The 26,883-nt window shown below is 44.7% G+C and overlaps 3 protein-coding genes across 5 annotated transcripts in view; 1 reads left to right on the top strand and 2 right to left on the bottom strand.

The window, feature by feature from the left end:
* Window positions 1-2,181, top strand: part of fancm (FA complementation group M) — a 31,885-nt gene extending 29,704 nt beyond the window's left edge. For both annotated transcript variants that reach the window (XM_041265595.1, XM_041265594.1), the window contains exon 23: window positions 87-2,181. In XM_041265595.1, the coding sequence (XP_041121529.1) occupies window positions 87-225 (139 nt within the window). In that variant the 3' untranslated portion in view covers window positions 226-2,181. The remainder of the gene's footprint in view (window positions 1-86) is intronic.
* Window positions 1,541-12,739, bottom strand: LOC121324114 (tripeptidyl-peptidase 1-like). The gene is made up of 13 exons (XM_041265596.1): window positions 12,428-12,739; window positions 9,974-10,045; window positions 9,448-9,587; window positions 7,869-8,019; window positions 7,118-7,239; window positions 6,620-6,798; window positions 6,249-6,447; window positions 5,744-5,932; window positions 5,098-5,170; window positions 4,388-4,508; window positions 3,771-3,929; window positions 3,221-3,355; window positions 1,541-2,426 (listed from the first exon to the last, which is right to left on the bottom strand). Exons 1-13 carry the CDS (start codon window positions 12,445-12,447, stop codon window positions 2,289-2,291), a joined length of 1,698 nt encoding a protein of 565 aa, XP_041121530.1. The 5' UTR covers window positions 12,448-12,739; the 3' UTR covers window positions 1,541-2,288.
* Window positions 12,740-14,092: 1,353 nt separating this feature from the next.
* Window positions 14,093-25,300, bottom strand: LOC121323918 (mis18-binding protein 1-like). Of its 2 annotated transcripts, none has more exons than XM_041265248.1 (16): window positions 24,216-25,300; window positions 23,734-23,937; window positions 23,045-23,400; window positions 22,670-22,746; window positions 22,128-22,255; window positions 21,908-21,998; window positions 21,057-21,190; window positions 20,743-20,924; window positions 20,261-20,318; window positions 18,190-20,029; window positions 17,622-17,794; window positions 17,033-17,172; window positions 16,477-16,622; window positions 16,237-16,324; window positions 15,419-15,476; window positions 14,093-15,022 (listed from the first exon to the last, which is right to left on the bottom strand). In XM_041265248.1, the coding sequence occupies exons 1-16, from the start codon at window positions 25,012-25,014 to the stop codon at window positions 14,922-14,924; spliced, it is 4,575 nt and encodes a 1,524-aa protein (XP_041121182.1). In that variant the 5' UTR covers window positions 25,015-25,300; the 3' UTR covers window positions 14,093-14,921. The 2 variants fall into 2 exon arrangements, with proteins under 2 accessions (XP_041121182.1, XP_041121183.1); XM_041265249.1 differs by having other exon boundaries at window positions 20,743-20,921.
* Between the last annotated feature and the right edge of the window lie 1,583 nt (window positions 25,301-26,883).

Raw genomic sequence — 26,883 nt, 5'->3', positions numbered from 1 at the left:
ACATCCTCCCCATTGAGCTCCACACACATCCTGTATGATCAGCGCACTAGCAATGCTGCCTGACATCTTCCCCATTCCTCCTGCAGCTCTGTGGACGGCTTGGCTTTGGGTGCCTGCGTTGACCCCCAGAGAGCCGAGGAGATCTTCCGCTACCTCCACTACTCCTTCGATGCACAGCTGTTGCCAGACAGACCCGCCCCCGGGAGCAGCAAACGCAGCCTTTAAGCCTTTTCTTTAAAAGCCATTAGCGGCAGTGCTGCAGCGGGCTCAGGGGCCACTTCTCCAGTGACTGGATGGCATGTGGAATTGTGTCTGCTGTGCCCAGGATTGTGGAGAGGAGCCCGGCATGTCATCCAGGCAGATTGCGGTGTCTCTGGACTGCTGCGAGGCGGGGATGGGGTTGTGCCTGCTGATGTAGGAGTAGACCTGGCAAGGCAAATGAAGTGGTCCACTAGCGGTTCTTCAGAGGTCATGCTGTGGCTGGATCAAGAGGTATCAGAGGCCTCACAGTGGGCTGTCCGCTAGATACTGCCTCTTTCATCTTCAGACTATTGAGAATCCGATCAGGTAACTCCAGGCACATTAACCCCTTATTGGTATTCTCTGGTACTGCTCTTTATAGTTCAAGTTGACAATTATGAAAACTTACAACAGGATGGTGTGTTTCTTATTCTTCGTACTGCCAGATAGGGTAATGTATGCATTTTTATTTGATATGAAGTGTAAATGTTAAATGGCTTGAAACTGTGCAGGGATCGTTTTAAAGATTTTCATTTCCCCCCCTGTAAAGTTTTATAATTTTTTTGGTAATATTCAAGAATGCCTTGCAGGTTGCAGGTTGAAAGAAATGACTGGACAAAGAGCTAACACTCTTTTTCTTTTTTTTTTAAATGCACTTTATTTGTTTTTTTGTCTCTGTGTATAAATTAAACTTTTCACAAAATATTCAGTTGTACAGAAGTCTTAGAAAATAATTTTGACAAAATTGCAAAATGAAGCTTGCAGTCTGGGTTTCTACCTTTGCAGTAACTTGCATTCCATCTACGACCAAGGAAACGAGGCACCAAGAGAAAGAGACCACAATAACATTTCACCGTTTCATTTATATATAAAATATACATTTTTTAGTTCTGTTTTTTTTTTTTTTTTTGAGAGATTGAGATTTGGTTCTGAGTAAGTTTCATGATTATTAAATACTCTTGTCTTTTAAACTTTGAATGTTGTTTGCAATGCAAATGTAACTAACGCTGTCTTCTCAGCCAGGGATTCAATTCTCTAGTTCTTAAACAGTTTCATGATGAGAGGGCAAAAAAAAGTGATTTTATTCTACAAGCCACAGAATATCATTCTGAAAAAAAATTCCTTGTTCATCAAAACATAAGAGCTTAAAAATTTTTTTAAATAAATACTGAGTTCCGATCAGTTGGTGCAGTTATGTTTGAACACACGCTCCTTTTCTAATTTGAACCTGTACCCACGCAGGAGCAAGATAACAATTCTCAGGGGGGGGTCATAGCCTTCAGCAAGAAAAGATTCTCTCTTCAAAGAAGCACCAATTTGATTGTGCAGCATTAACTGTGAGTTGCTATTTTTTTATTTTCAGTTGGGCAGGGTAATCTTCCCTACATAAAAGGTTCTTTTTGACATTTCTGATCCCTTTAAAGGTAATGGGGCCTGATTCTATTGCTGAACAGAACGATGACAGTAGCAGACTTAGCTGGAAATCAAATATCTCGCTCTAAGAGCCCTCAATCGAAGCAGTCTCCTCTGATTAACTTCAAAATTATATCCTTGGGCACAAAGTCATCAGATTTCTCACATCCTTAATTAAGCTTGGCTAACAGAAAACAAGGAAAGCTAAAAAAAAAAAAAAAAAAAAAAAAAACACACCACACACAGAAAATCCTGTCCACGTCTTCCTCTTTCTGCATCTCTTACTCCTCATTGGAGAACCTGCTCCGTTGCCTTGTACTGCCGCTTCTGCACATCTCATCATTCCTCCCCCCCTCCCCCTCTAATACCATCACCATTTCTGTTTATTCCGTGTTTGAACTCGGGTATGATTTTAACTGAAGAGATTTCCAAACAAATACACACATCCCACGCCACATGAAGTCTGGCCAACATATAAAAAAAAAAAATCAATTGTGTGATGATTTATTATTATTATTATTATTATTATTAAGAAAAAAACAAGCCAGCTCCCTCTTTCCAAGCAGGGTTTGCAGCAGTTTCCAGTCCCCTGAAACACTCTGCAGTTGACTCCTGGTTTGTAGGGCAGTTTGTTCTCAGTCTCCAAGAGCAGTCAAGAGGTGGGGGTAGTTTGGGGTCCCCCAGCCTGTGACAGGGTCCCAGGACGGAGCGGCGCAGAACCCCTGTCCTTGGACCTGCTCGTCCAGGCAGCTCAGGTGGCATCCTTCTGTCACCTGCAGGGAAAATGCAGAACAATTGGGGTTGTGCTCCTGCTCCAGTTAAAATCCCTGATGCAGTTACAGAAAGGGTCCTTCCTCAAGAAAGAATGTTCTACCAGTGTCACTTCAGTGCAAGCCGGGTTCTGTCAGGGTTACCCTCAAACGTCTGTCTGTCTGACTTGCATTGCCAGTAAAACCATATGCAATTCTTAATAAATATATTAATCTAATTTTCTGCAAAACCAACAGGAACAAAATGTTCTATGGCCAGGATTCCACTCTTTCCCCCTCTGCTCCTAACATGTGGGATATTCCATCTCCCAGAATGCAGGGCTGTCTCCTTCAACCCCCTCGGTGAGAACGCAGCACAGTGCCAGCACTATGTTTTATTTCCTACTCTTCACTGCCACCTGGTGGCATGTTTTATTTGACAATTTTAGTGATCAGGCATTTTGTTTACATGCAACTATAGTGAAAGTGTTCTAAACAAACGTCTCATCTAAGACCTCTATCAGTATTCAAGATTGCGTTACAAACTACTGTTAAATACATAATCTGCTGGACTTCTCTGACTAAAAACCTCAGCCTTGCTGTTCTTTTATATATCTGGAAAACAGAATTCCAGGTTTGGTATGAAGCAGCATGGTTGGGTGTGGTTTTATTTGTTACTAAATACACTGCAGCAGCTCCTCCAGGTGCATCTAAACCCAGCCGCGGCAGCACGGCAGGCACAGGGATTTTGTATTCATATCTCTTAGCCCCAGATTTCTCTCCACTGAATTTAAAAGTAGTCCCCCGGCTCCACTTACATCGAAGAGGGCACTGCTGGCGCTTCCCTGCAGCTTGTAGAGGCGCGGGTTCAGAAACCCCAGAGCCGGAAGAGATTTGAGGAAACGGTGATCGTTAATCAAGGACAGGATCCCTCCGAACACCGGAGTCGAGGCCTGGAACCAACAAACAAAACAAGTCGTTGCACTGGTGTCCCAACGAACCAGGCCATGGCTTGGAAGCTTTAGCCCACAAACTCTACACGGCTACATACTGGATTTTCAAGCAAACCAGTACATCCAAAACTATAAAAAACACGGTAGTGGTACATTTATAAAACACCAAGAGAAACTTTGTGAATTGAATGTCAAATGTTTCGAACAGAAAGTTGAAATGTAGATCATTTGCTTTTAGAAATAAACTTAGTAAATTCAAACTAGTTCCAGGGGACATTCTCCTCGCTCCCTGAGAACAGTTCAAGCAACACCATCACATCAATTTTGACTTGAAGCTTGGTGAAACGTCTGCAGTGCACGTTGCATTCAACAGTTGCCAGAAGAGAGGTTCTTTGAGATCTTCAAGGACGCTCACCGAAGTGCCAGACACAAACGGGATGGGGATTCTGTTGGTGACCACCCAGTAGTTATCAGACAAAGCTGCCACGTCTGGATAAGCTCGCCCGCTGCTGTTGAAGTAGGTCTTGGGAGGAAGAGCCTTCATTCCTTTGAGGTACGAGTTCACAGCATTTACCTGCAAAAACCGAGCACAGCACCAGTGAGGTTAGGACAACTCCTGCACTGGCAACAACAGAAGGGACGGCAGCATCAACGTACGTATGAAGTGAACAAAACAATAGGAAAAAAACGAACGTTGAATGATCAGGAGCCTGTTACATTCATGTGGTTGTTTTACCCCAGCTGTGATGTGAGCAATCACTTCACAGCAGATTCAGCAGGGGGCTGGTCATTGAAACCCATAGGTGTGTGCAGTGTGAGGCTGAAACCCTGCTATGCCACTCTCCCCAGTGCGAGTCTGGAACCCTGCTATCCCACTCTCCCTAGTGAGTCTGGAACCCTACTGTCCTACTCTCTCCCTGGTGAGTCTGGAACCCTGCTGTCCTACTCTCTCCCTGGTGAGAGTCTGGAACCCTGCTATCCCACTCTCCCTGGTGAGTCTGGAACACTGCTGTCCTACTCTGGCCCCCCCACCTGGTAATCGGGCATCTCAAACACGTTGCTGAACCCGCCGCCACTGATGTAGTCCGTCACCTCGTAAGTGACCTGGAAGGGGTTCTTGAAGGATGTCCCGCCCACTGTGGTCACGTAGGGACTGGAAAGGGAATAAGGAGCGATTGTTAAACCACATATACAGAGCTACTCAAAAAGACAGGAAGAACACTGCCCACAGGAACCTCTCAAGGAGATCAGACTAAACAATGATGCCTAATTTATACATTTCTTTTTAGTAATGGTGCATACAAAAAGGGTTACCAGTACCAGCAGCACTACCACATGCTCTAGGTTACAGTACAGCACAGACAGTAAAATGATTGGAAACGATGGCATGGGTTCCCTTGTGAGAAGAACTGTCATACTACAGGAGCAGGGGAGCTCTGATCTCTTCCGCAAAGAAAACAATATGTAAACGATGCCGGGTCTTGGCCATCAATGGTAAACATGCAGCTTTAATAGAGAATGGCATATAAATACAGAGGGATGCACGGAGCTGATCCATTACAGCAACAATGCATCCTATTTCACAGGCGTGGCAGGAGCCCTGGATTGGTGTTTTTATACATATATTTATTTACTAATCACTTAATTAGTACACAATGCTCAAAATCCAAAACAGAAAAAAGCATGCATTTAAGACTTCCCCTGTGAACCCATGTTCCAGATCAATCAGACTATTGCTTTACCTGGAGGCTGGAAAACTGGGTCTGAAAGTGTTACCCCCTTTGCCATCTTTCATGCAGCCGGCACCACTGTCACCTGACAGGGGAGAGACATGGGATTACTACACAGCACCACTGTCACCTGACAGGGGAGAGACATGGGATTACTACACAGCACCACTGTCACCTGACAGGGGAGAGACATGGGATTACTACACAAAACCACTGTCCCCTGACACGGGAGAGACATGGGATTACTACACAGCACCACTGTCACCTGACAGGGGAGAGACATGGGATTACTACACAGCACCACTGTCCCCTGACACGGGAGAGACATGGGATTACTACACAGCACCACTGTCCCCTGACACGGGAGAGACATGGGATTACTACACAGCACCACTGTCCCCTGACACGGGAGAGACATGGGATTACTACACAGCACCACTGTCCCCTGACACGGGAGAGACATGGGATTACTACACAAAACCACTGTCCCCTGACACGGGAGAGACATGGGATTACTACACAGCACACCGAGTGTACGAGCAGGATTAAAGAAAGAGAGAAGGGGAAAACAGAAAGAAGGGAGAGAAAGAGAATAGTAAAAAAGCAAGAAAGAGGTGAGCCAGAGAGCGCCAGTGGTGGTGTGCGTGTCGGGCTGTACCTGAAGCGAAGAGCAGGGTGACCCCGCGCACGCCGGCCTTCATGAACTCCACGTTGATCCTCTGCATGTAGGCCTGGGACAGGCTGTCCTCGTCATCCCCGTAGCTGATGGTGTGCACCCAGGGCACCGCAGACATGTTGCTAAGCAGCAGCAGCCACTGCAGGAACGGCTCCTGGGACTCATGCCTGCCTGGGAACACAGGAGGACAACACAAACACTGGAGGTACAGCGGGGTGGGGGAACAAGAAGAAATCAAAAATGCACTGTTCTACACATACTGCACTATATCCACCCGGTCAAAGGCCTTGTCTGAGACAACTGGTTCTTTCAAAGACAAGGACCCGCGTACAAGAGGCTGCAATCAGAGTCTGGGAGAAGGACAGGGTACTGGCTCCAACAACCCAGGCTTGCAGTAGTGGAAGACACAATGCCCGACTGGTAATTAAGAGGCTTCTTTATACTGGAAGTGGCACAAGTGTGATGCTGCACAGCGAAGCCCTCCTACCTGGATTGGTGAAGACCCAGGTGGGGATGTTGGCGCCAGTGCTCATGATGTACTCCACGTCCAGGCTCGCCTCGAGCCCTGCCTTCCCACACCCTTGCTTGCCCACGACCCTCTCCACTTTGGGCAGGTTCTTGAATCCTCTCCCAAACAACTTCATGAACTCTGCCAGGTCTGCAGGGTGGAAGTACTGCTCCAGGAACTGCAGAGAGGAGAGGAGAAGGGGCTCAGATACGAGTCCCAGATGCAGGCTGTTAGATGATTGGTCTGATGACAAGGGTGCAGAATGCCAGTCCTTGAAGTCTGCAGCAGTCCTGGCGTTCGCTCCATTATTACTGAACCGGTTTAAGGTTCTTGCGGCCGGGTCGACCCACCTGAGCGACGGCCTGGCTGTTGTTCTGGGAGGAGCCCACGTCGCTGACTGTCAGGTTGTAGCGCTGCCTGAGGATGGAGGGTGACACCCCCAGGTGAAACTCTGCCTTCCGCTTCTTCCCATTGGCCCAAGTACGCCTCAGGGCCATCTTCGAGTCTGGGAATCGGTGGACTCCTCCCACTGTGAGCAGACAGAGGAAGCTCATACAGTACACAGACACCCAGGAGAAATGCACTGCCAGGCTTGTTTAAAAAGATCAGGCAATGCAAGGATTTACACGCAATTACACAACAATCCATTTATCTACAGAAAAAGGACTTGTTCTTCAGGATGCTGTTCATGTAGAATCATAATGAATGGTGTGGTGTTACATTAAAAATAATTCAGTCTAGCTGCAAGTCAAATAATAAATAATACACTTTTGGCCAGACACTTAACTAAAAGGTTCTGTGTGTTTGCCTCCTTCCCTTGGGAGTCCCTATCTGGTGTGATTAGTTACCGAAGTCCAGGTGTTCAGACAGCTCGTCAGGCAGCCCGTATGGGACTGGCGACCTCACCAGTGACTGATGCCCGTTCGCATAGCGGCTGAACTCACAGCCGGGCAGCAGCTTCTCCGCCACGCTGGAGACAAAGCAAACAAAAACAGGATTCACTGCGGGAGCTGGATCATATTGCGTGAGCCGCTCCCTAGATTGTATTTCTGTGTGGAGAAAAGCTACTTTATCAAGGTTACTAGACCACGCTTGGAACACAGTCCTTGGCTGACAGCACATAACTTATTGCATCTGAAAAGGCTGGACTCCATCGTAAACCCAACATGCTGCAAACGGCTGCCGTAGCGTCTCAACAAAACATTCACAATGTTATCTACCAGTGACAATTACAAAAAGTACTCAACAAAAGACATTTCCCTTCTGCTAAACTACTAATATAGCTCTCAGTAAGTTACCTTTGTTAGTCTGAAACGTGAAAGCTTACAATATAGCAAAAACTTACAATTACACGTAAGCAAATATTTTCAAACTGTCACATTACATGCAAGTAAATCTATACGCTAAACACTAGCTAGCACTACGAAACATTTGCAGTAAATAGCATTATGTTAATACTTTGTATTACTTGGAATTGTCTTTCAATACAATTTCATATCAGAGCAGGTGTGATTAATGGATCAATAGACAATGTCAAGATTAACTCCCTCCTGTCTACCAGGCTGGCTGCAGGGCTTGTGCAGGAGCCCCTGTCCTTACCGGGCTGGCATGGCACACTGCAAGAAGTCCTGGGTCTCCACGCTGTGGCAGTCCTGCACTCCATGGCTCTCCAGCCACCTCCACACCACCTTCTGGGTCAGTTCCGAGGGCTGGACCAGGGAGGAGAGCTGCTCCAGGGACAGGTACTTACCTGGGGATAGGAGCGAGAGAACACATGCAGTCATTCCAAACGAGCACTGGGGGAGTGAATCACTGAGCTGGAACAGACACACACACACACACACACACACACACACACAGTGTTAATCTGCTGTTCCAGGACAGCTCCCTTTTGAATTATCTGGTCAGCATCTGCTCTTCAACACCTTCAAAAGGGTGAATGTGATTCCTATACTTGGAACACTGTTTGAAGCACTTCACATTTTAATGCTTTAACTAAACAGCATTTAAAACAAAGGAGTAATCAATTAAATTAAGTGAATTAAAACACTGTTAAGAGCTACTTAGCGCAGCTTAAGAAGATTTCTTGTAGAACAGTATTTGTCCGATGCAGGACGTTTTGCACAGCAGTTTCAGACACAGCTGCCTTGTTGCTGAAGGAGGAGGATATTCAATGCACTGGATGCAATCTCATCTGCGCACAATGAAAACAATGCACTCAGACAGCTTGTACTCAACAGGGTGTGACCTCCAATCAACACAAGTGAAATACTTAGAGGACCTGAAACTAAAACATAAGCAACAAACAACTTCCCTGCAAAGCACTTCTAGCAGACTTTGTGCCTTGATCAGCATTACTGATCTATGTGAAGAGACGCACTGCATGCTTAGTGTGAAACCCCCGAGGAAAAGGTCAAACCTGCAGCTAGCGCACTGCTGCATGAGAAAGAGGAAGAGTCTGTACTTGGATCATTAATTCAGTAATATAAATAAAAACAAGAGGTATAGCACAAGCCTATCCCCTGCCCAGGGTATAGCTAGTCAGCAGTTGTTTTTAATCATGTGCAAAAGCAAGGGCAAGCTTTCAGAGATGGACGTAATCATTTGGACAGAATAAGAATTGCATTTACTTGGTAGTGTGATATGGTTACATTTGTATTTATTTTTTTATAGATTTCCTTTACCTTTGCACTTGAAAACATGGCCTATGGTCCTCAGTACACAAACAAATGTAAGAATCATGAAAACGTATATGAAACGGTTTATAAAACTGTTATTCCCCTCTGTCTCACTCCACCGGGGATAATAAACATGCACACCCCTCAAGCGTGTGCAAGGAAACATCACATGCTTAATAAGTACTGTGAAACCACCGCTTCCAGTAAGTGTCAAGCCTGCTGACATCTGCTCTGCAGGAAGAGAAGCTTCACTGCACACTGTCACTGCACAGCTCCACTGCTAAAGACTCATTCAGTTAGCAGAAGGGCTTATTAGAACTCCTCTAGCCAGTTGTGTTTATGTGCAGGAAGACACTAGGACTTGGGGAAGTATTTAAAGCTACCGAACCCTGGTTAGACGGCATTGTTGTCTGGTACTGAAACGGGCGGGCGGGCGGGCGGGCGGGGGCGGGGGGGGGGGGGGGGGGGGGGTATCTGACCGGATCACACGGCAGACTCACCGTACTGAGGGGAATCCGGGTCCGATACCCGGCCCAGCAGCTCTCTCAGTTCTCTCACATTCCGCTGTTTAAGTGCGAAGGTCAGCTGAACCTGATCAGAAGCTGCCACACGCCCAGCATTGCTCCAGCCCTCAGGGATGCTAACACAGGGAGAGATTACGAGAGGCAGGTTCAATGCAGACTGCACACGCATAGATGGGATGAGACGTGCTGCTGTCTGCAGGTCAGTCTACACAATGGTAAAAGGGTGTCTGTGCAGACAAGCAAATGAGCAACATGTTATCACTTTTAAAATCAGTCTAAGCAGCGGGTGGAAATGTGGCACAATAACAATCCTGGGAATACCGGGACAATCCCATTCCGTTTCAGGTTTTTTTTGGGTTTTTTCTGTGATCCTCAAATAAGTTACATTCAGTACAACAGGTGTGTGGTGGGTGTAACTGAGTTAAAGTGAATGTAATCACGCTGGAAGAATGGGAAGCTGAGCAATGGAAGAGCCTGATAATACCCAGAATAATCTACTCACGAGGTGTTCTGGTCAGACTCCAGGTATATGCATCTGACAGGGCAGCTCAAGAGAAACAGCAGGGTTGGAAGCCTTTACAGGAAAACATGAAACAGAAACCACAGTGAGACCTGGCATAGAAGCAAGCTCCAATCTGAACACAACAGGGAAGGGTGTGGGTGTGAGGGGAGCTCTTGAACATGCTGTATCAGGGAAGGGTGTGGGTGTGAGGGGAGCTCTGTTTTGAGCTGTATCAGGGAAGGGTGTGGGTGTGAGGGGAGCTCTTGAACATGCTGTATCAGGGAAGGGTGTGGGTGTGAGGGGAGCTCTTGAACATGCTGTATCAGGGAAGGGTGTGGGTGTGAGGGGAGCTCTTGAACATGCTGTATCAGGGAAGGGTGTGGGTGTCAGGGGAGCTCTGTTTTGAACACGCTGTATCAGGGAAGGGTGTGGGTGTGAGGGGAGCTCTTGAACATGCTGTATCAGGGAAGGGTGTGGGTGTCAGGGGAGCTCTGTTTTTGCATGCTGTATCAGGGAAGGGTGTGGGTGTCTCTTGAACATGGTATCAGGGAAGGGTGTGGGTGTGAGGGGAGCTCTGAACATGCTGTATCAGGGAAGGGTGTGGGTGTGAGGGGAGCTCTGTTTTGAACACGTTGTATCAGGGAAGGGTGTGGGTGTGAGGGGAGCTCTGTTTTTGAACATGCTGTATCAGGGAAGGGTGTGGGTGTGAGGGGAGCTCTTGAACATGCTGTATCAGGGAAGGGTGTGGGTGTGAGGGGAGCAGGGAAGGGTGTGGGTGTGAGGGGAGCTCTTGAACATGCTGTATCAGGGAAGGGTGTGGGTGTGAGGGGAGCTCTGTTTTGAACACGTTGTATCAGGGAAGGGTGTGGGTGTGAGGGGAGCTCTTGAACATGCTGTATCAGGGAAGGGTGTGGGTGTCAGGGGAGCTCTGTTTTTGGACATGCTGTATCAGGGAAGGGTGTGGGTGTGAGGGGAGCTCTTGAACATGCTGTATCAGGGAAGGGTGTGGGTGTGAGGGGAGCTCTGTTTTGAACACGTTGTATCAGGGAAGGGTGTGGGTGTGAGGGGAGCTCTTGAACATGCTGTATCAGGGAAGGGTGTGGGTGTGAGGGGAGCTCTTGAACATGCTGTATCAGGGAAGGGTGTGGGTGTGAGGGGAGCTCTGTTTTGAACACGTTGTATCAGGGAAGGGTGTGGGTGTGAGGGGAGCTCTGTTTTGAACATGACGCATTATCAGGGAAGGGTGTATCAGGGAAGGGTGTGAGGGGAGCTCTGTTTTGAACATGTTGTATCAGGGAAGGGTGTGGGTGTGAGGGGAGCTCTGTTTTGAACACGTTGTATCAGGGAAGGGTGTGGGTGTGAGGGGAGCTCTGTTTTGAACACGCTGTATCAGGGAAGGGTGTGGGTGTGAGGGGAGCTCTTGAACATGCTGTATCAGGGAAGGGTGTGGGTGTGAGGGGAGCTCTGTTTTTGGACATGCTGTATCAGGGAAGGGTGTGGGTGTGGGTGTGAGGGGAGCTCTGTTTTGGACATGCTGTATCAGGGAAGGGTGTGGGTGTGAGGGGAGCTCTTGAACATGCTGTATCAGGGAAGGGTGTGGGTGTGAGGGGAGCTCTTGAACATGCTGTATCAGGGAAGGGTGTGGGTGTGAGGGGAGCTCTGTTTTTGAACATGCTGTATCAGGGAAGGGTGTGGGTGTGAGGGGAGCTCTTGAACATGCTGTATCAGGGAAGGGTGTGGGTGTCAGGGGAGCTCTGTTTTGAACACGCTGTATCAGGGAAGGGTGTGGATGAGGAGTGCTCTATTTCTAGACACACTGTAATATTACTGGAGCCTATGAGCTGTGCAACTCTTAACCTTTTCAGAAAAGCTGTTGTCTCAATAGGACAGGTCTGTTTTGTTTTTAAATGCCTCCACCACAAAACAATAGGCGATTGTGTAAAAACAAAGATATCTGTCATTGGGAATTTAGGCAATGAACGCAATGGCCTATGACCAAGTTTCTTTATAACTACATTAGTTATGCTTCGGTGCGTAATATAAAGCAATGAAAACAAAACAGTTATCCAGAGAAAATTCAGAACTAACCGGGGCGACCTAGTCCAACGCTAACCATTCAACACAGAACGAAGCGAGTGCAAACACTACATTGTGTCTGACACTACACAATACACTGTAGAGTCGCTTAACAACAAGCAACAACACTACCGGGGATTATACAGGTAGAACGCATACTGGGCTAATTTCATTTAAAACACTACAAATGACTCGCGAGAAAGGTTAATAAAATGCCTCGATTTAATTCATGCCTCTTGCGTTTATATGGTGATGCGGATACTGACTTAAATGCGCGTATATTAATTGTGCACTTATTAAAATGCGCTCTACAGTACAAATGGGAAAGACATCATGCTAAATATTCTTCTAGGTAAATAATAAAAGCCGGATACTCACAGACTCCTCATTGTGAACATGCCACCGCTCTACAATGCCCTTCTTTAAACCTGTTTTGCCTTTTGTCTATTTCTGTCTTGTAAACACTCTGCCTTGTCATGTGACTGTTATCAGCTGATAGTGTGCTCGCGGGATGAAAAAGGTTGGTTTGGAATTGGTAGATTAAATAAGTCTGTTATTTTTATTATTTTTTTAATGACACGTCCTATTTCAAGCCTTGTCGTTTGATGCAATGTGAAATAATGTTGGTAGCTGGAGACTGGCTGCGTTCACGATGCTGTTTCCCCGCCTGACGTCACCGGTCTGCGCAGGCGGCACTGGGGCAGCTTTGGGAGGTTTCCCAGCACAGTGGACTGAGCAAACATGCAGACCGGCTTGACTGATTTTCTGATTGCAGAAGACTAGAGTGTTTTTTTCAATGTTCCCAGACAGCTCCATCATAACTAGACTGGTAAATAAATTATGCAAAGACTTATTTCAGTCACCCCAAGAGCATCTTTTATTATGAATCTGTTTAAGCAATGAAGTTATGAACGCCCCTCCTGCACAAGGTGGCGCTCCTCCACTGTTTTGAAGACGAGTCTGCTCCAGCGCAGCCCCTTTTAGAATCTGCAGGGGGGCGCAGACTCTGAGCCCAGACCTCTGTTGTCAGATCCAGATGCGGTCACGCAGGTTGCCGGACTTGGTTAGGGTATGCGCGCAGACCAGTGTAATTTTACGTAGGACCTCCGCAGCCTCTCAAAAGTCTGCGCGACATGAACGCACCTTTTGTTAGTTATGATTGCGTACAAGTCTGGCGGCCATGTTGAGAAGGTCAATCGTCTTTCACAAGTCAATGGCAAATAGTTGCTTAGTATATTAAAGTTACTCGTGCTGTTTCCAAATCCTGATCGTATTCATTTGTTTTGCCATTAAATCAATGTGCACACACACACACACATATATATATATATTTATGTGTGTGTGTGTGTGTGTGTGTGTGTGTGATGTTTGGGATATACTTGATATTCGTCCTTTACTACTGTACGTGCCGGGGTTCCGGTCCACTCTGTAACATTTCTTCATACGCAGTGTAAGGTAAATCTGTGGCTGTTTGTATAAAACAACTTACATCATATGTGTAACAGTTCTCCCTTATCTAGGGGTATTGGCTTGTGTGTTACATTTGCTTTCTGCAACACCATTAGAAAACCAGGGTGCAAAAGCAGGCTCCCATGGAAGGGAGTGGGGTATAATGGGAAGTGTAGTCCTGCCGTGAAAGGTACCCAGGACAGGTAATGCTTTAACGTTCAGTATATAGCACCCTGGCATCTCCTCTTGAGCCGTTCCTTGAAGACCCCTAATGCCCATATGAACCACACCCAGAATGAGAGTTCTTACAGGGGCTAGCTGTAGCCTGTGCCAGAATCTCTTCCCATTTGAAAAGGAAACACCATCCCCAACAGGTCTGGCTTTTTAAAAATACAAAGTGTCCTTGAAGAACGAAATTTACAAACACCATGAGGCAAACAAAGTCGTCGAACTCACAAAATATTCACAAAAGAAAAACTCATATTTAGAAGAAAAATGGCGGCAACTAATAATTATACCAACAAAAAACGAACAATTAAAAATGCAGTTTAGTTTTATTTACAGAAAGGAACCATTGTTTTAACACATTAAAACAGATGAATTAAAAAAAAAAAATCTATAAACAATAGATCTGCAAGTTCTTATCCTGAAAAGGAAGCCGATCCCCCCCTCCCCCTGCACTTCACTTGTAAAGGTTTACTGGAATACACCATGGAAAAGACTGGAAGAGTTTAAACGGCAAACAGAAATAAAAAATACTAAACCTATATTATTTTACCAAGTAACAGGACACATTGAGGAGGACCCACATTGTTCTTCTCATTCTTTACATCATGTGTACTATAACTGATACATTGCGCACCACATGCAGACATTTATTTGCAATATGTACATAAGTAAAATATATACTCAACTTAATTTGTTTTTTTGTATGGAAAATGTGTGTGTTTCATTCCATTCCAATCCAGCGGCTTCTTCTAACCAGGTCCCCAATTCTTTAATTGATTATCCAGGGTTAGAAACTCACACCAGCCCTCCCCAGTCCTGGGTTTCCGAACTCCCCTCAGTTAGGTCTGTTATTTGAGCAAGCAGCCCACTGTTAATAATAGGTCCCCACCCTTGCAACTGCATGGACACTTTCAGATAGGAAACCCCCCAGACTCAGATTAAGGGTTATCAGATTTTGTAGCGTGTCTGATTGATCAAATTCCTGCCAGCTGGTCATTTCACTGCCCAAAGAAGGATTCTGGAACTCAGGAGTAGGTGCAGGACTCACGTGAGGAGTTCCTAACTGCAATTAAAGCGCTGGTCCTGAATTATTGACAAGGATGAGGCTGGAACAAAGTCCTGAATTGACATGCTATCTAGGGAATCTGCTGAAAAACATTGTTTCCTTAAACATTTTACTTGGTAACGTCACAACTCAATCTTCCAGTACAAAATAATAATCATCCTCACTTTCATCTGATAGTTTTGGGTCTTCTTTACTCAAGAGTTTTCCCACAATGGACCTCTCATTTTCATCTGGAACAGAAACATTCTGGTTAATACATTTACACACACCTCTCTGTGGCTGCTGGTCTGGAGGGCATCGTTGATCTCATAATGTCAATGAAGACTCAGCATGTGCTTCTACATTGAGATTTTATAATTCCAGTGTTAAAATAATCTGTGTGTCTACAGTATATAGCTTCCAGTTTAAAAAAAACAAAGAAAACAAAAGAACAGATGGTCTGTTTTTGTGCTGCTTAAAACAATCATCTTTAAAAAAACACTGCATTTACACAATAAGCACATTTCATGCAAAGGCAGCTTCAGCATCTTAATGCGTTAGCATTACATGCAGCATCTTAATGTTAGCACTGTAGGTGAACAGATACAAAGGGACCTTTCGTGTGCCCCGTACCTACTTACACCTACCTGCAGAACTCAGCACTGTTCCCCTTCTTCTAGATGGAGTTGCAAAGCTGTTAGAACCCTACAATAAATGAAATACCAAGTCAACAATCAATCCACAACACTATGTAACAAACCTAACAGAAATAAACTGGAGCATGCGCTGCTTTCTCCCACCTTCGTTATACCACTTGTGTTACCCGATGCACAACACTGACCTTGGAAAACAAACTCGCTTGATAAAGAATAATACAAAATACCTCATCATATCTTTATGCATCTGTGCAAACATGCATTTTATTTTTGCAAGTATCATTTCTGAATGCTCAGAGCGGAGCTTTCTGTTTAAGTGTCTCTGCTAAACTAAAACAAGTCTTTCCAAATCACTGTCACCAAGGCAGCAGTCACAGAAACCGCACCACGGCAGGTCAAACACACACACACACACACACACACACACACACACAAGCACACGAGTGCTTATAACAGGGAGACTGAATGCAGGCTGGGATGTCTGATTTCATTGCAACTCTTTCCATTATAGCTGCATGTCGTAGAATGGACTGATAATTAAATAGCTGCACCTCGGCTTCACGATTGATCACGCAAAACTAAATAGTGTGAAGTCATCATGCGACCAGCAGTAAACTCACTTGATTAACTCCCCTGCTGAGTTCCTGTAACAGTTGCTTCTGTACTTATATGCCCGGTTATTGATTATTACCTTTGTTCTATATATTTCATTGGGAAGGCGAGGTCCAGTAATTTATATACTGGCTCAACAGCACTAACCGCAAATACATCAAAATGAAAACTACAAAATACAGCACCACAAAACTTACCGCTTGCATTCTAACATTGGCCCAGGTCTTCAATTTGCCCCTCTTCTCTTTCTTTTGCAGGTTGAAAACATACCTGTCATTATCGTTCCTATAAATAAGAGAGTGCAAAATAAAAAAAATAATAAAATGAATGTTTTCGGATCAGTAAATCTGTGTTAAGGGTGTGCGGCTGTGCCAGCTTACTGACAGCTGTGCATCGTTGTCTTCAATATCTCGTGGTGCTCAACAGGACAGCCGTACCTGTTGACAGAGCCCAGCATACCGGGGCTGATGTGCAGGCACTGCGGGGTTTTCACCAAGGGAAAGCGGGCGGAGGAAGGGGTTTGAGGGTTGATCTCCGTCAGCTGAAAGACGTCATCTTCCTGACCCCCACAGAGGGAGGGTAACTGCAATTCAAAAGGGATTTTCAAGGGAACAGGTTTGTAAGACACCCTAAATACTGTGCAGGGTTTATTTCCAACAAGGTTCTACAAATGTAGCTTTCTGAGCAGCGCACATGAAAGACAGACAGACAGACAGACAGCTCTTTCAATCCCCAGCACCACCATTCACTTCTAACCAAGTTCACACTTGGATATGCAATTCTCTAGATACATGAACAAATAAAAATGTGGCACAGGAACAGACAAGCCAGTCCTTCAGAACAGTGGGGGCTGAGGAAAGAAGAAAAAAAAAGAGTAGCAAGCGAGCTTTTGTGGATTACAGAACTACAAACAGAAGCTCACTTGATCGACCGCTCCAGCTTAAATACGACTATCATTTCCACGCTGCGGACCCCAGCTCCACAGTCACCCACCTTTACTCTCTTGCTCTGTAAAGGAGAGGCGCTGAAAACGTCATCGTGGTCGTCTTTCGGCAGCTGGTCGAGGAAGAGCCGCAGCTGTTTCTTGCGTTTCAATGTTCCAACACGTGCAGTTATCTTGACAGGATCCTTCTCTGGATGACAATTGAGAGAAACAGGAAGGTGAACGCTAAGTGCAACGCACAGCCAGAGTTAACCTGAAAATGCATTTACAGGCAACTGTACTTCATGCGTACAAATCTCTTTCACACCCAGGAGAGCCCTAAAAACCAAGGTTCTGCTCCTGTTCCCATCTAGTTTCAACTAATGCATAATAAATTCATGCTGTTAAGTAACAAAGCTGATGTGTTGCAGTTGAAGTAAATGATGTGAACATGCTGAAAACCCTTGAGTCATAACAGAAATAAAAAATAACCGCTTAAAAAGATTAATTTGATCTTCTTAAGCATCTCACGTGTTGTGAAGCATACCATATCGCGACCTGCATATCACCACACCCATCATATCGTCACACTCGGCACACTGATACCCAGCAGGTGTGAACCGCAGCAGTTCTAGAAACAGAAGCAACTCCTGGGTTTACCTGGCTCTTCCTTCTTGCTGCCGGTGTCCTTCTTTTTGCTGTTAGCTTTCTTCTTGTTCGAGTGATGTCCCTCTGTGTATTTCCTTTGGCATTCCTCGGCCGATCGCGTCCCGACGGCCATGGAAACACCCAGCCAGAGTCCGCTCCGATGCTTCGGAAGAGCTGCAACAGAGCTGCAGGTACAGGAGGGGAGCGGGGCTTATACTTCACAGTGAAACTTGATTGACTTCCAAGATAACCGATTCCTTACAAATTCAACTAACTGTAGAGGAAAGGGGATATTTTTAAATGTTACAAAAAAAAAAACAAATTAAAAAAAGGAAAACATTTATTAGAATTAGAAGAAAAATTATTATTTTTTTTTTTTAAATAAAATAAATCTGTTTTTCACTATTATTATTTTGTGGATTGAGGAGTCCAAACTGGGCTTAAAGAGGTATTTAGCTGGATTCACAGACCCTGGGCAACTCCCTTTCAATTACATGTCTGTCTCAGAGCTTGGTTTCAACAAGCAAACAAACACATACAATCCAAACCAATCAATACAACACAATCTACCAGAACTCACTTGTACAGCTTTTCAAGTTCTTTCTTGGTCCAGGCATCCTCGCTGAATTGGTCTTCATCATCTCCCCCCCCTCTCTTATCTCTAGCCTCAACAGGCTGGGAGCTCTTCTCTTCTGTGGCTCCATGCTGTCCCTTTCTCAGCCCTGCAGGGGGCGCTGCTTTACTGTCCCTGTTTTTGTTGCTTTTTTCAGAGCTCTGTTCACAGGACTTGGGTTTCCCGTCACTCTGTTTCTTACTCTTCAGCTCTGCATCTTTTACGCTTTTACTGCTATGTGGAGCAGACTTGGAGCCTGCAGCATCGATATCTCCTTTGCTAGATTCACTAACCTCGGATCCCTGCGGGACATTCAGAGTCCTTTTGGTACTCTGTGGATCCCTGCTCTTAAGTGATGCTGACGTGGAATGAACAGCATGGTCTGGGCTAGAGTTCACCGATTCATACTCTGGCAGGACCTTTGAATTATTTTTTGTCCTAACAAGCCGAACAGGACGATCACTGTCCTTTGGGCCCCTACGGTTGCGAGAGGAAGACTTGGTCTGCGAGGAAGGTTCTGTGTCCGAGTCACTCATTTCGGTCTCCAGTTCTTGTGAACTCTTTGCGTTTCTCTTTGATTTCTTCCTATTAAGTGGAGCAACACGGCGTCGGACAAAACCATTCATTTCAGACTCCGACTCAGTTTCCTGCACAACTTTAGAAATCTGCTTTGCTTTCTTTAGCTGCATTAAAGAATTAACATTATTGGAAGCTCTGCTGTTTCGCGATGCAGACCTAAGCTGCAAGGCACGCTCTGTGCCAGAGTCACTCATTTCACTCTGCGAGTCCTGAAGAACCTTTGACCTCTGTTTTTTTCTAATTAGCTGTGTCGGATTGTTCTTTAAAGCTCTGCTGTTTCGTTCCGTCCCAGATGCACTCATTTCCGTCTCTGATTCCTGCAAGGTCTTCCTCGAGTTTTTCTTGAGGTGCAGCGGACACTCAGTATCCTTTGATTTCTTCCTGCTATGTGGAGCCGACGTGGAGCTCACAAAGCAGTCTGTGGGTATTTCAGCCTCACAATCCTGCACGACATTCTGAGACTTTTTGGGAATATTTATTCGTATTTGAGAAACAAGGTCCTTTGAACCCCTGCTGCTCTGTTGAGCTGGCTTGGTGCTCACTGAACAGTGTGGCTCAGAGTTGTGCTTTTCAGTCTTGAATTCCTTAGCGATCATTTCCTGCCTGTTCTTTGATGTTGAGCGCAAGGTACGCTCTGTGCCACAGTCGCTCATTTCGCTCTGCGATCTCAGCGGCACTTCACAACTCACTCTGGCCTTTTTTATTTGTTTCTTAGAATCTGTATCCTTCAACTTGCCGGTGGTAGGTGTAGGAGACTTAAAAAGAGAGGCAGAGCCCGTAGCTGTGCGGTTGTGACTGGCAGCGGTGTCTTTTTGAGGCGGCTTGTCCCTCTCCGCTGCCCCTCTCCCACCTGCCCTGAGTCGGTGCTTGGTCTTCCTCTGAATGACCTGCTCATCATCGTCACTGGACGGTCCTGGCTCCACAGCTGTAAAAGACACATCGCTTTGGCTGTCTGACTGCTTATCGACCTGACGCCCGGACAAGGTTTTAACTGCGGCTGCACTGTCAGGCTCGCTGGTGTTCGCGTATCTAAGGTTGTGGTTTAAGCATCTGTCTTTTAACTGGGAGACTGTTCTGATGGGTGTCAATATCACAGAGTAAGGCTTGAAAGAAGTGGCATAGCCAAGCTTGCCTTCATTCTCTTCATCATTCTCACAGCTCTCGTCCGTCTTGGGCACAGCTGTGCGTTTACTTTTAGGCCGGTCCTTTTCCTCATTACTGGCCACCTCTTTGGACATCGCAAAAACCCCAAAAAAAGAAAGTAACTTACATTAAAGTTTGGACTTATCTGCTTTTATATTTAACCATTTCAAAATAAAGCTATAAAGTCAAATGAAATGTTTTCTAAGAATCACCTTGTTTCAGTTGACTTTCTGTTTTAACAACATGTTTCTACTTTTTTCACCCCCATTATCCCTGATGAAGTCTTTCCTTTATGGGTGTGGAGTTCATAACTTACCAGCGTCTGTCTTTGTCTTGTGTCTAGTGCTGCATTTCCTTTTATCACCTCTTTTGGCCTAGGGAAAGCAAAACAAAATCACTTCTCTTGTAGGGTACTATTTCATTTAGGGGTGTTCAAATTTCAAACATTTGCCAAAATGTTCAAACATCTAATTCTCTTGGACCTTTAACCACTGCCAAAAATATGCACTTAAACTATTCCTGTTATCCTTGGTGTTTATACAGTGGTATTTGTAGTTTAAATGTTTGTCTTTTGTGGATACACATAACTGTCGTACACTTGCAGCTGTACACACTTCTATGTTGCATTAACTCATACAAATGTGACAGCACTGTAGGGTCCTTAAGTGGCTCATCTGAAAAGAAACAAGCACAAAGGCTTCACAGGGTCCAATATCCACCCTGAGCTGGTTCGTTTTTAAAATGAGGCGGCTTGCACTTGCCAACAGAATTAATACAAACATTTAAAAACAAACTTACACTAGAACGCATTCTCTCATCCAAGTAATTGGTGCGGCCCTCATCTACTGTCACATTCAGGTCCGGATCGATTATGTATCTTTGTCCTCTCCAGTATTCCATTGGTGGCAAGACGTGCCTCCCGCTGCGGGTAACTTGAAAGCTATTCGGTAGCTCTGTCCTTTTTGGGGTCTGTTGCACTGCTAGAATAAGTGAATCCAAGTTTAGAAACAGCTATCCAAGGCTAACCCATTACACTAACCAGGTGAGTGTAGCGGTCTCTCCAGGGTTGAAAGAGGCCAGGGAAGGAAAACAAAAAGAATAACACAACTTACATTTGTGTGAAGACCTTGCTGGATATGTGACTTTAGTTTGCTTTTTGTTCTTCACTGGTTCAACCTCAGATGCAGGCACAATGCGTGTTGGTTTATGATCCTGTTCAGTCGTTTTTTCTGGCTGTGCTCTACGTCTGTGAAACGGAGGTCGTAATTAAAACATGAAAGGGTTCAGGTTCCTTAAAAGCACAGGCAAGGGCATTACCTCACATTGAGGAATTATAGCGTGCAGAAGGATCAGCTGTGTGAAAAATTTAGACTTAAATCCATATTTATTTTACATTTACATCACTGTCCTAATCACATAGACAACCAAGACCTACAAGCTGAATACACCCCCTACAAATAATACCAATAATAACATGATAATAGTGTTATATTATTATTATATCTTATTATGATGATGATAAACCATACAATAACCGATATGAATATTATCTGCACTATAACATACTACTACTACTACTAATAATAATAATAATAATAATAATAATAATAATAATATGATAACTAACTAATAATAATAATAATAATAATAATAATGCTTATATTATTATAATATTATATTAACAATAATGATGACGATGATGATGATGTACTCGATGAATCCGCATAATAACAATAATAATAATAATAGAGAGATTTGGGACCACATTCTGCAAATGTAACTGTTTGGTCAAGGAAAAATCTGGTAAACTACGTTCCCTTTTATCCTGTAAGATTTTGTCATGTTTCATTCTCCGTTCGTCACCAGACGGCGATGTAAAAGCAGGCACAGCACACCATCGTCACCCTCGTAGGTAAATCTAGACTTTAATCCGGATGAGCTACATTGACGTTTGGGAACATACCCTTTAAGCTCTTCCAAGTAGTTCTGAAGATAATCCTTCCACTTTTCTGGAAAGCCAAACTGAAACTTTTTCAAGAACGATCTCGAAAACACTGCAAAATAAAAAAAATAAAAAAACATTTTTTTTATTTTTTTTATTGTGGACATACTTTTTGAAATGGTACCGTTTTTTCAAGAACAGAAAATCTATCAAATTGAGGTCCTTAACTGCGCTTTCTCACCTTTACTAGTGGCGTTCATATTCATCTTCCCATGCAAGACGTAGATGCTGCCGGTAATGGTCTTCAGTGTGTTGCATTTTAACCGTTCTGCAATCACATTGCTGTGCCAGTACTGTCCATTTAAATCCCTGTTAAATGCAGAAAGAACACAAGCTTCAATTACAATGCCAAGCAATGCAACGGGCAAGTACAACAGTTAACCCTTTCTATGCCTAGTTAAATGATAATACATTTACAACATGAGTATTGCTGCTGTTGGGTCTACAGGTCAACACACTGTTCTCTTATTCCTTGAGATCTCCCTGTCTTGACTCTTTAGACTGTATTACATGCGTCACAAATATCAACAATAAACCGTACCACATTAAAAGAGGCAACATTCATTTCTGAGACCCTGGAAAGCTGGGAGCTATGTTTGGGTTCCACTTTCTAGTGAGAAACATTTGCACTGTTTTCAAAGCGTTTGTGTACTGAAGCCTGTGCAACTGCAGTTATTACAGAGCAAGAGAACGGAGGCGCCTGGAATTGAGCAAGATACTTACTGTCTCCTTCCCTCAACACACACGTCTGTTTTGTTAAGTTTCTTGATAAACCACTCATGGAGGTGTATCTGCCCTGCCTGCAAATATAGACAGGAAAAATGTACTAAAATTTGCACAAAACAAACAAATTGAAACTGAAAGTTACACAGACTTGGTACTGCAACTACCACCTCAACCAGGGTTGGGGTCAATTCCTGTTCTTCAATTCAATTAACCCTATATGATTTTGATGTGTGCTCATTAAGTGAATAAAGCAGACAAATATTTGGTCAAGTTCCTTCATCAGTGTAATGGCACTAGCACAAACACCTGTCTGCTTGCTGCAGTGCTGCGATGCACATTTAAACTAGCGCCAGGAGACAGTGCTTCACTGACCGATGTATCTGAGTCCTTTGGCTGGCTGCCAGTCTTCTCTCTCTCCGGCTCGTTCCTTGGCTGTGATATGGTAATCTGCTTTCTCGGAATGGAAATTCTTGGGGACTTCAGTAAGATATCACGCCATTCCTGATTTGGGGGAAGATTAGGGTAGGGCAATCTGTTAAGATCCAAAGCGGCTGAATCTGGTTTACTTTTACCAAGCCCCAAACCAACAGGGGGAGTAAGACTGGTGTCTGTTGCATCGCTCTCAGTGGTTTCTGCCAGGCTCTGAACTGTATCCTGGGAGATTTCATCATCCCCCTCGTCTCCACTCATTGGCACTGGTGCAGTCCCTGGGCCCTGAAGCACATATCCTGGTCAACAGTGAAACAAAACTTTTATTCAAACAGAAGGGAACAGGTTTTGATATTCTTAGTAACTTGTATACAAAGTAAGCATAACACAAGCTTGGTAAATTCTGGACAGAGAAGATGATGCATCTCAGATGAGTTTCTACCACGACCACGGCCCAACTTAATTGGTACCATCTGGCAAAATAAAACTGGTAATGTTTCAAAACTAAACAGCGACTTTTTTATAAGTCTGAAATATAGTCTTACATTTCAACTATGATGAGGTGTTTTCCCCCAGGAGTATATAGCTTAAGTAAGGTTAGAAGTTTTTTATGTAATAAATGGGAAACAGACCTTCTGGCCTAATATCCACTGTGCTGCTAACTGGATCGCTGGCTTGCTGTAGCTGCAGCTGCTGCTGTTGCTGTTTTTGCTGCTGCTGTTGTTTTATTTCAGCTTCTTGTTTCAAGCGTGCAAAAATCTTAGCCGGCGATTCCCTCGGCTGGCCCACTGTGACGGTGCTAGGATATGCTGGTTTCTTAGCTGGCACTGCTGGTACTGTAAGAATGAAAAGAAACCAATTAAGGGTAGGAACTCTAAAACCTTCAGTAGTGACAATAAAAGAAAGACAACGAGCACCTGAAGTATTAAAAACTGATACAAATGCTCACATAGTAGCAAGAGAGAAAGTCACTTGGAGAAGAGCCACAGTGGTGAAGCATCCCCACCAAGTTTGACTCGTACAGTCTGCTGCCCCTGGGGACCCCCTTGAAATGAGATGGCCCGTCTCAAGGGGGTTCTATCCTAGTGTGAAAGCCTGACCCCACAAAACTTACCTGCAAAAATGCTGTTGTCCTCATTGTCTCTACATGCCCCTGTGCCGTTCCTGTTGGAGTGTGGGGGTAAGGAGCGCAAGACAGAAGTCTGCAGCATGTCCTTCGGGTAACTCCTGATGTCCATGGTCGTGGCAGGTGGCTGACCTGGTCGGCCCACCTTCCCTGGTGTGTGATAGACACCTGGTTTCCAAGGAGACTCCTGGGGGCCTCCCTGCTTCTGTGGGGTCCACCGGGGGCCCTGCTGTTCGGCTTTGCCTGGCATTGAATGGACACCTTTAGCCCGCTCTTCCATTTGCCTCTTTAGCCTCTCAAACACTTTGGCAGGAGAGTCGTGAGGTCTGGAGGAGCCCACCACACTTAACATTTTGTTTTTTTGTCCTATAATGTTCGGGTGGTTGGTGCCGTAGTTATTCCCATGCAACAGTGTCAAGTTATCCTCGGCTCCAATGCTGCTCAGCTCGGGAGATGATATGCCACAGTTCTTGGAGCTGAGAGAGCCATCCAGCACAGTGGAATGCAACTTGTGTTTTACTCCGCCATTCGGTAGTGCTTTCCGAAAAGCCCAATTTGGCTTCCAAAATTTCGCAGGGCTTGCTTTTTCTTCTTCTTCTCTTACTACCATCCTCAACAGTTCTTTGACAGGGGTCCCAGCACCTGGAGGGATTTTACTTAATGGGATGGATTTAGAGGGCAGTGCTCCTGCCCTTTGATTGATCTTTGAAGGCGTGATCAGCATGTTGGAATTTATAAATGAGTTGCTGATTGACATATGATTACATTTGTATTTTTGATCAAGCATCCGGCGTTAGAAACAAAACCATTTCTTCATACTCTGTGGCTGAAAAATAAGTAAAGAAGTTTTTTTTTTTCTTCCACAATTTACACAGTTAATTGGGCTTAAAGATACACGTGCACTGCATCCAGGCCTGGGTTTGAGAACTTCCCTTGTTCAGATGTATTATTGAAATGACCATGTGCCAAGAGTTTGAACAATCAGGCCCTTGGTAAACTTGCTCTGAACTGATGACACTTCCCATCGCTGCATGAATGTTTCACACCAGAGCCTATGGTTTGCTAGTTGTTCATACAGCTGTAAGACAGGAACAATTTATATAACATCAAACTCCGGGGCCCTGATCATTTATATATATATATATATATATATATATATATATATATATATATATATATATATATATTTAATTTAATTGAAGGGTTCTGATGAAAGACACGTGACTGTTGTGAGTTTCAGCCTTCAATGTAGTTGGACCATTATAATTTTCTGTTCATTTAAAAAAATAAGCAATGATCAATTTAAAATCTAAAATAGTGTGCCAAATTGAGATGCTGAAAGTATGGACGCAAATCAAATGAAAGCATTTCTTCCTTTGAACAGTTTATTACAGTCAGCCACATAGATTACAGGTTATCAGCACACTTGACAGGTATCATTCAAGTACACACGGACAGAACTGTCAGCAAAGATTAGCAAATAATATTTGTATTTAGTAATATTATCCGATCTACAGTATTTTTAATAAACATTCCCAAAACGAAGTGGCTCGCTGAGAGCGAGAATTTCACAGTAGAACAGAGGACTCTGAACCGCTAGACACACACACACACATATATATATATATATATAGAGAGAGAGAGAGAGAGAGAGAGAGAGAGATAGATATATATATAGAAGATAGAGAGAGAGAGAGAGAGAGAGACAGGATTATTTATTTATTTGTTTTATTTTTTGTGGGGAGAGCTGCGTACTACTACGACTAGCACAGAGAAGTTCAACTATCGTACCCATGAACGATCTCGGCTCTCAGCAATGAAAGAACCCACCTACAGTGTGCTACCAGGAAACCATGAACGCTCAGCTTTGGGCGCTTATGTAATTATATATATATATACACACACACACACACACACACACACACACACACACACACACACACACACACACACACACACACACACACACACACACACACACACACACACACACACTGTTTGAGTTAACTAGCTCTCGATAGATATTTACAGCAGGAGAGTCGGATAGTTGTGTTGGTATGTAGAGTAATTATAATGTTACGCAGCACACGTTCATTTTTGTTCCATATGTGGTATTATATTCTCTTATTAATAACTGCAGGGTTAAATACGAGTAATACTGTACAGTCTCACCAGTACTCACCATCACAACGGCGCCGCAAACAGCATTGGTTTGAATTTCGCAGGCTAGCGAACTGATTGGTCAGGGAGGGAGTGCGTCACTTCCGATTGGCTGGGCGAGTGTTGATGGCGTCACCCATAGCGACAGATAAAGGCGCATGTGTAAACCCAGGCGTGTGCTGAGCCGTGGCGGGTGGGGTGCGCTTGGATAGTAGATCGGGACAGCAAGCAGGCGGAGAGCAGCAGAGAGCTCAAGGGAGTTCATTAGTAAACCCAGGCGTGTGCTGAGCCGTGGCGGGTGGGGTGCGCTTGGATAGTAGATCGGGACAGCAAGCAGGCGGAGAGCAGCAGAGAGCTCAAGGGAGTTCATTAGTAAACCCAGGCGTGTGCTGAGCCGTGGCGGGTGGGGTGCGCTTGGATAGTAGATCGGGACAGCAAGCAGGCGGAGAGCCGCAGAGAGCTCAAGGGAGTTCATTAGTAAACCCAGGCGTGTGCT

Source organism: Polyodon spathula, chromosome 12 (assembly GCF_017654505.1).
Source record: "Polyodon spathula isolate WHYD16114869_AA chromosome 12, ASM1765450v1, whole genome shotgun sequence".
Lineage (NCBI taxonomy): Eukaryota > Metazoa > Chordata > Actinopteri > Acipenseriformes > Polyodontidae > Polyodon > Polyodon spathula.
This window is presented reverse-complemented; position numbering and strand designations above follow the sequence as displayed.

Coding starts and splice junctions, on each gene's coding strand:
- LOC121324114 (XM_041265596.1), bottom strand. CDS start 12,447: ATGTTCACAATGAGGAGTCT. Junction 6,448..6,619: donor ACAGCCAGGCCGTCGCTCAG/GTGGGTCGACCC, acceptor TCCTCTCTGCAG/TTCCTGGAGCAGTACTTCCA. Junction 5,933..6,248: donor CTGGGTCTTCACCAATCCAG/GTAGGAGGGCTT, acceptor CTGTGTTCCCAG/GCAGGCATGAGTCCCAGGAG.
- LOC121323918 (XM_041265248.1), bottom strand. CDS start 25,014: ATGCTTGATCAAAAATACAAATGTAATCATATGTCAATCAGCAACTCA. Junction 17,173..17,621: donor CAGCAAGAAGGAAGAGCCAG/GTAAACCCAGGA, acceptor ATTGTCATCCAG/AGAAGGATCCTGTCAAGATA. Junction 16,325..16,476: donor ATGCTGGGCTCTGTCAACAG/GTACGGCTGTCC, acceptor TCTTATTTATAG/GAACGATAATGACAGGTATG.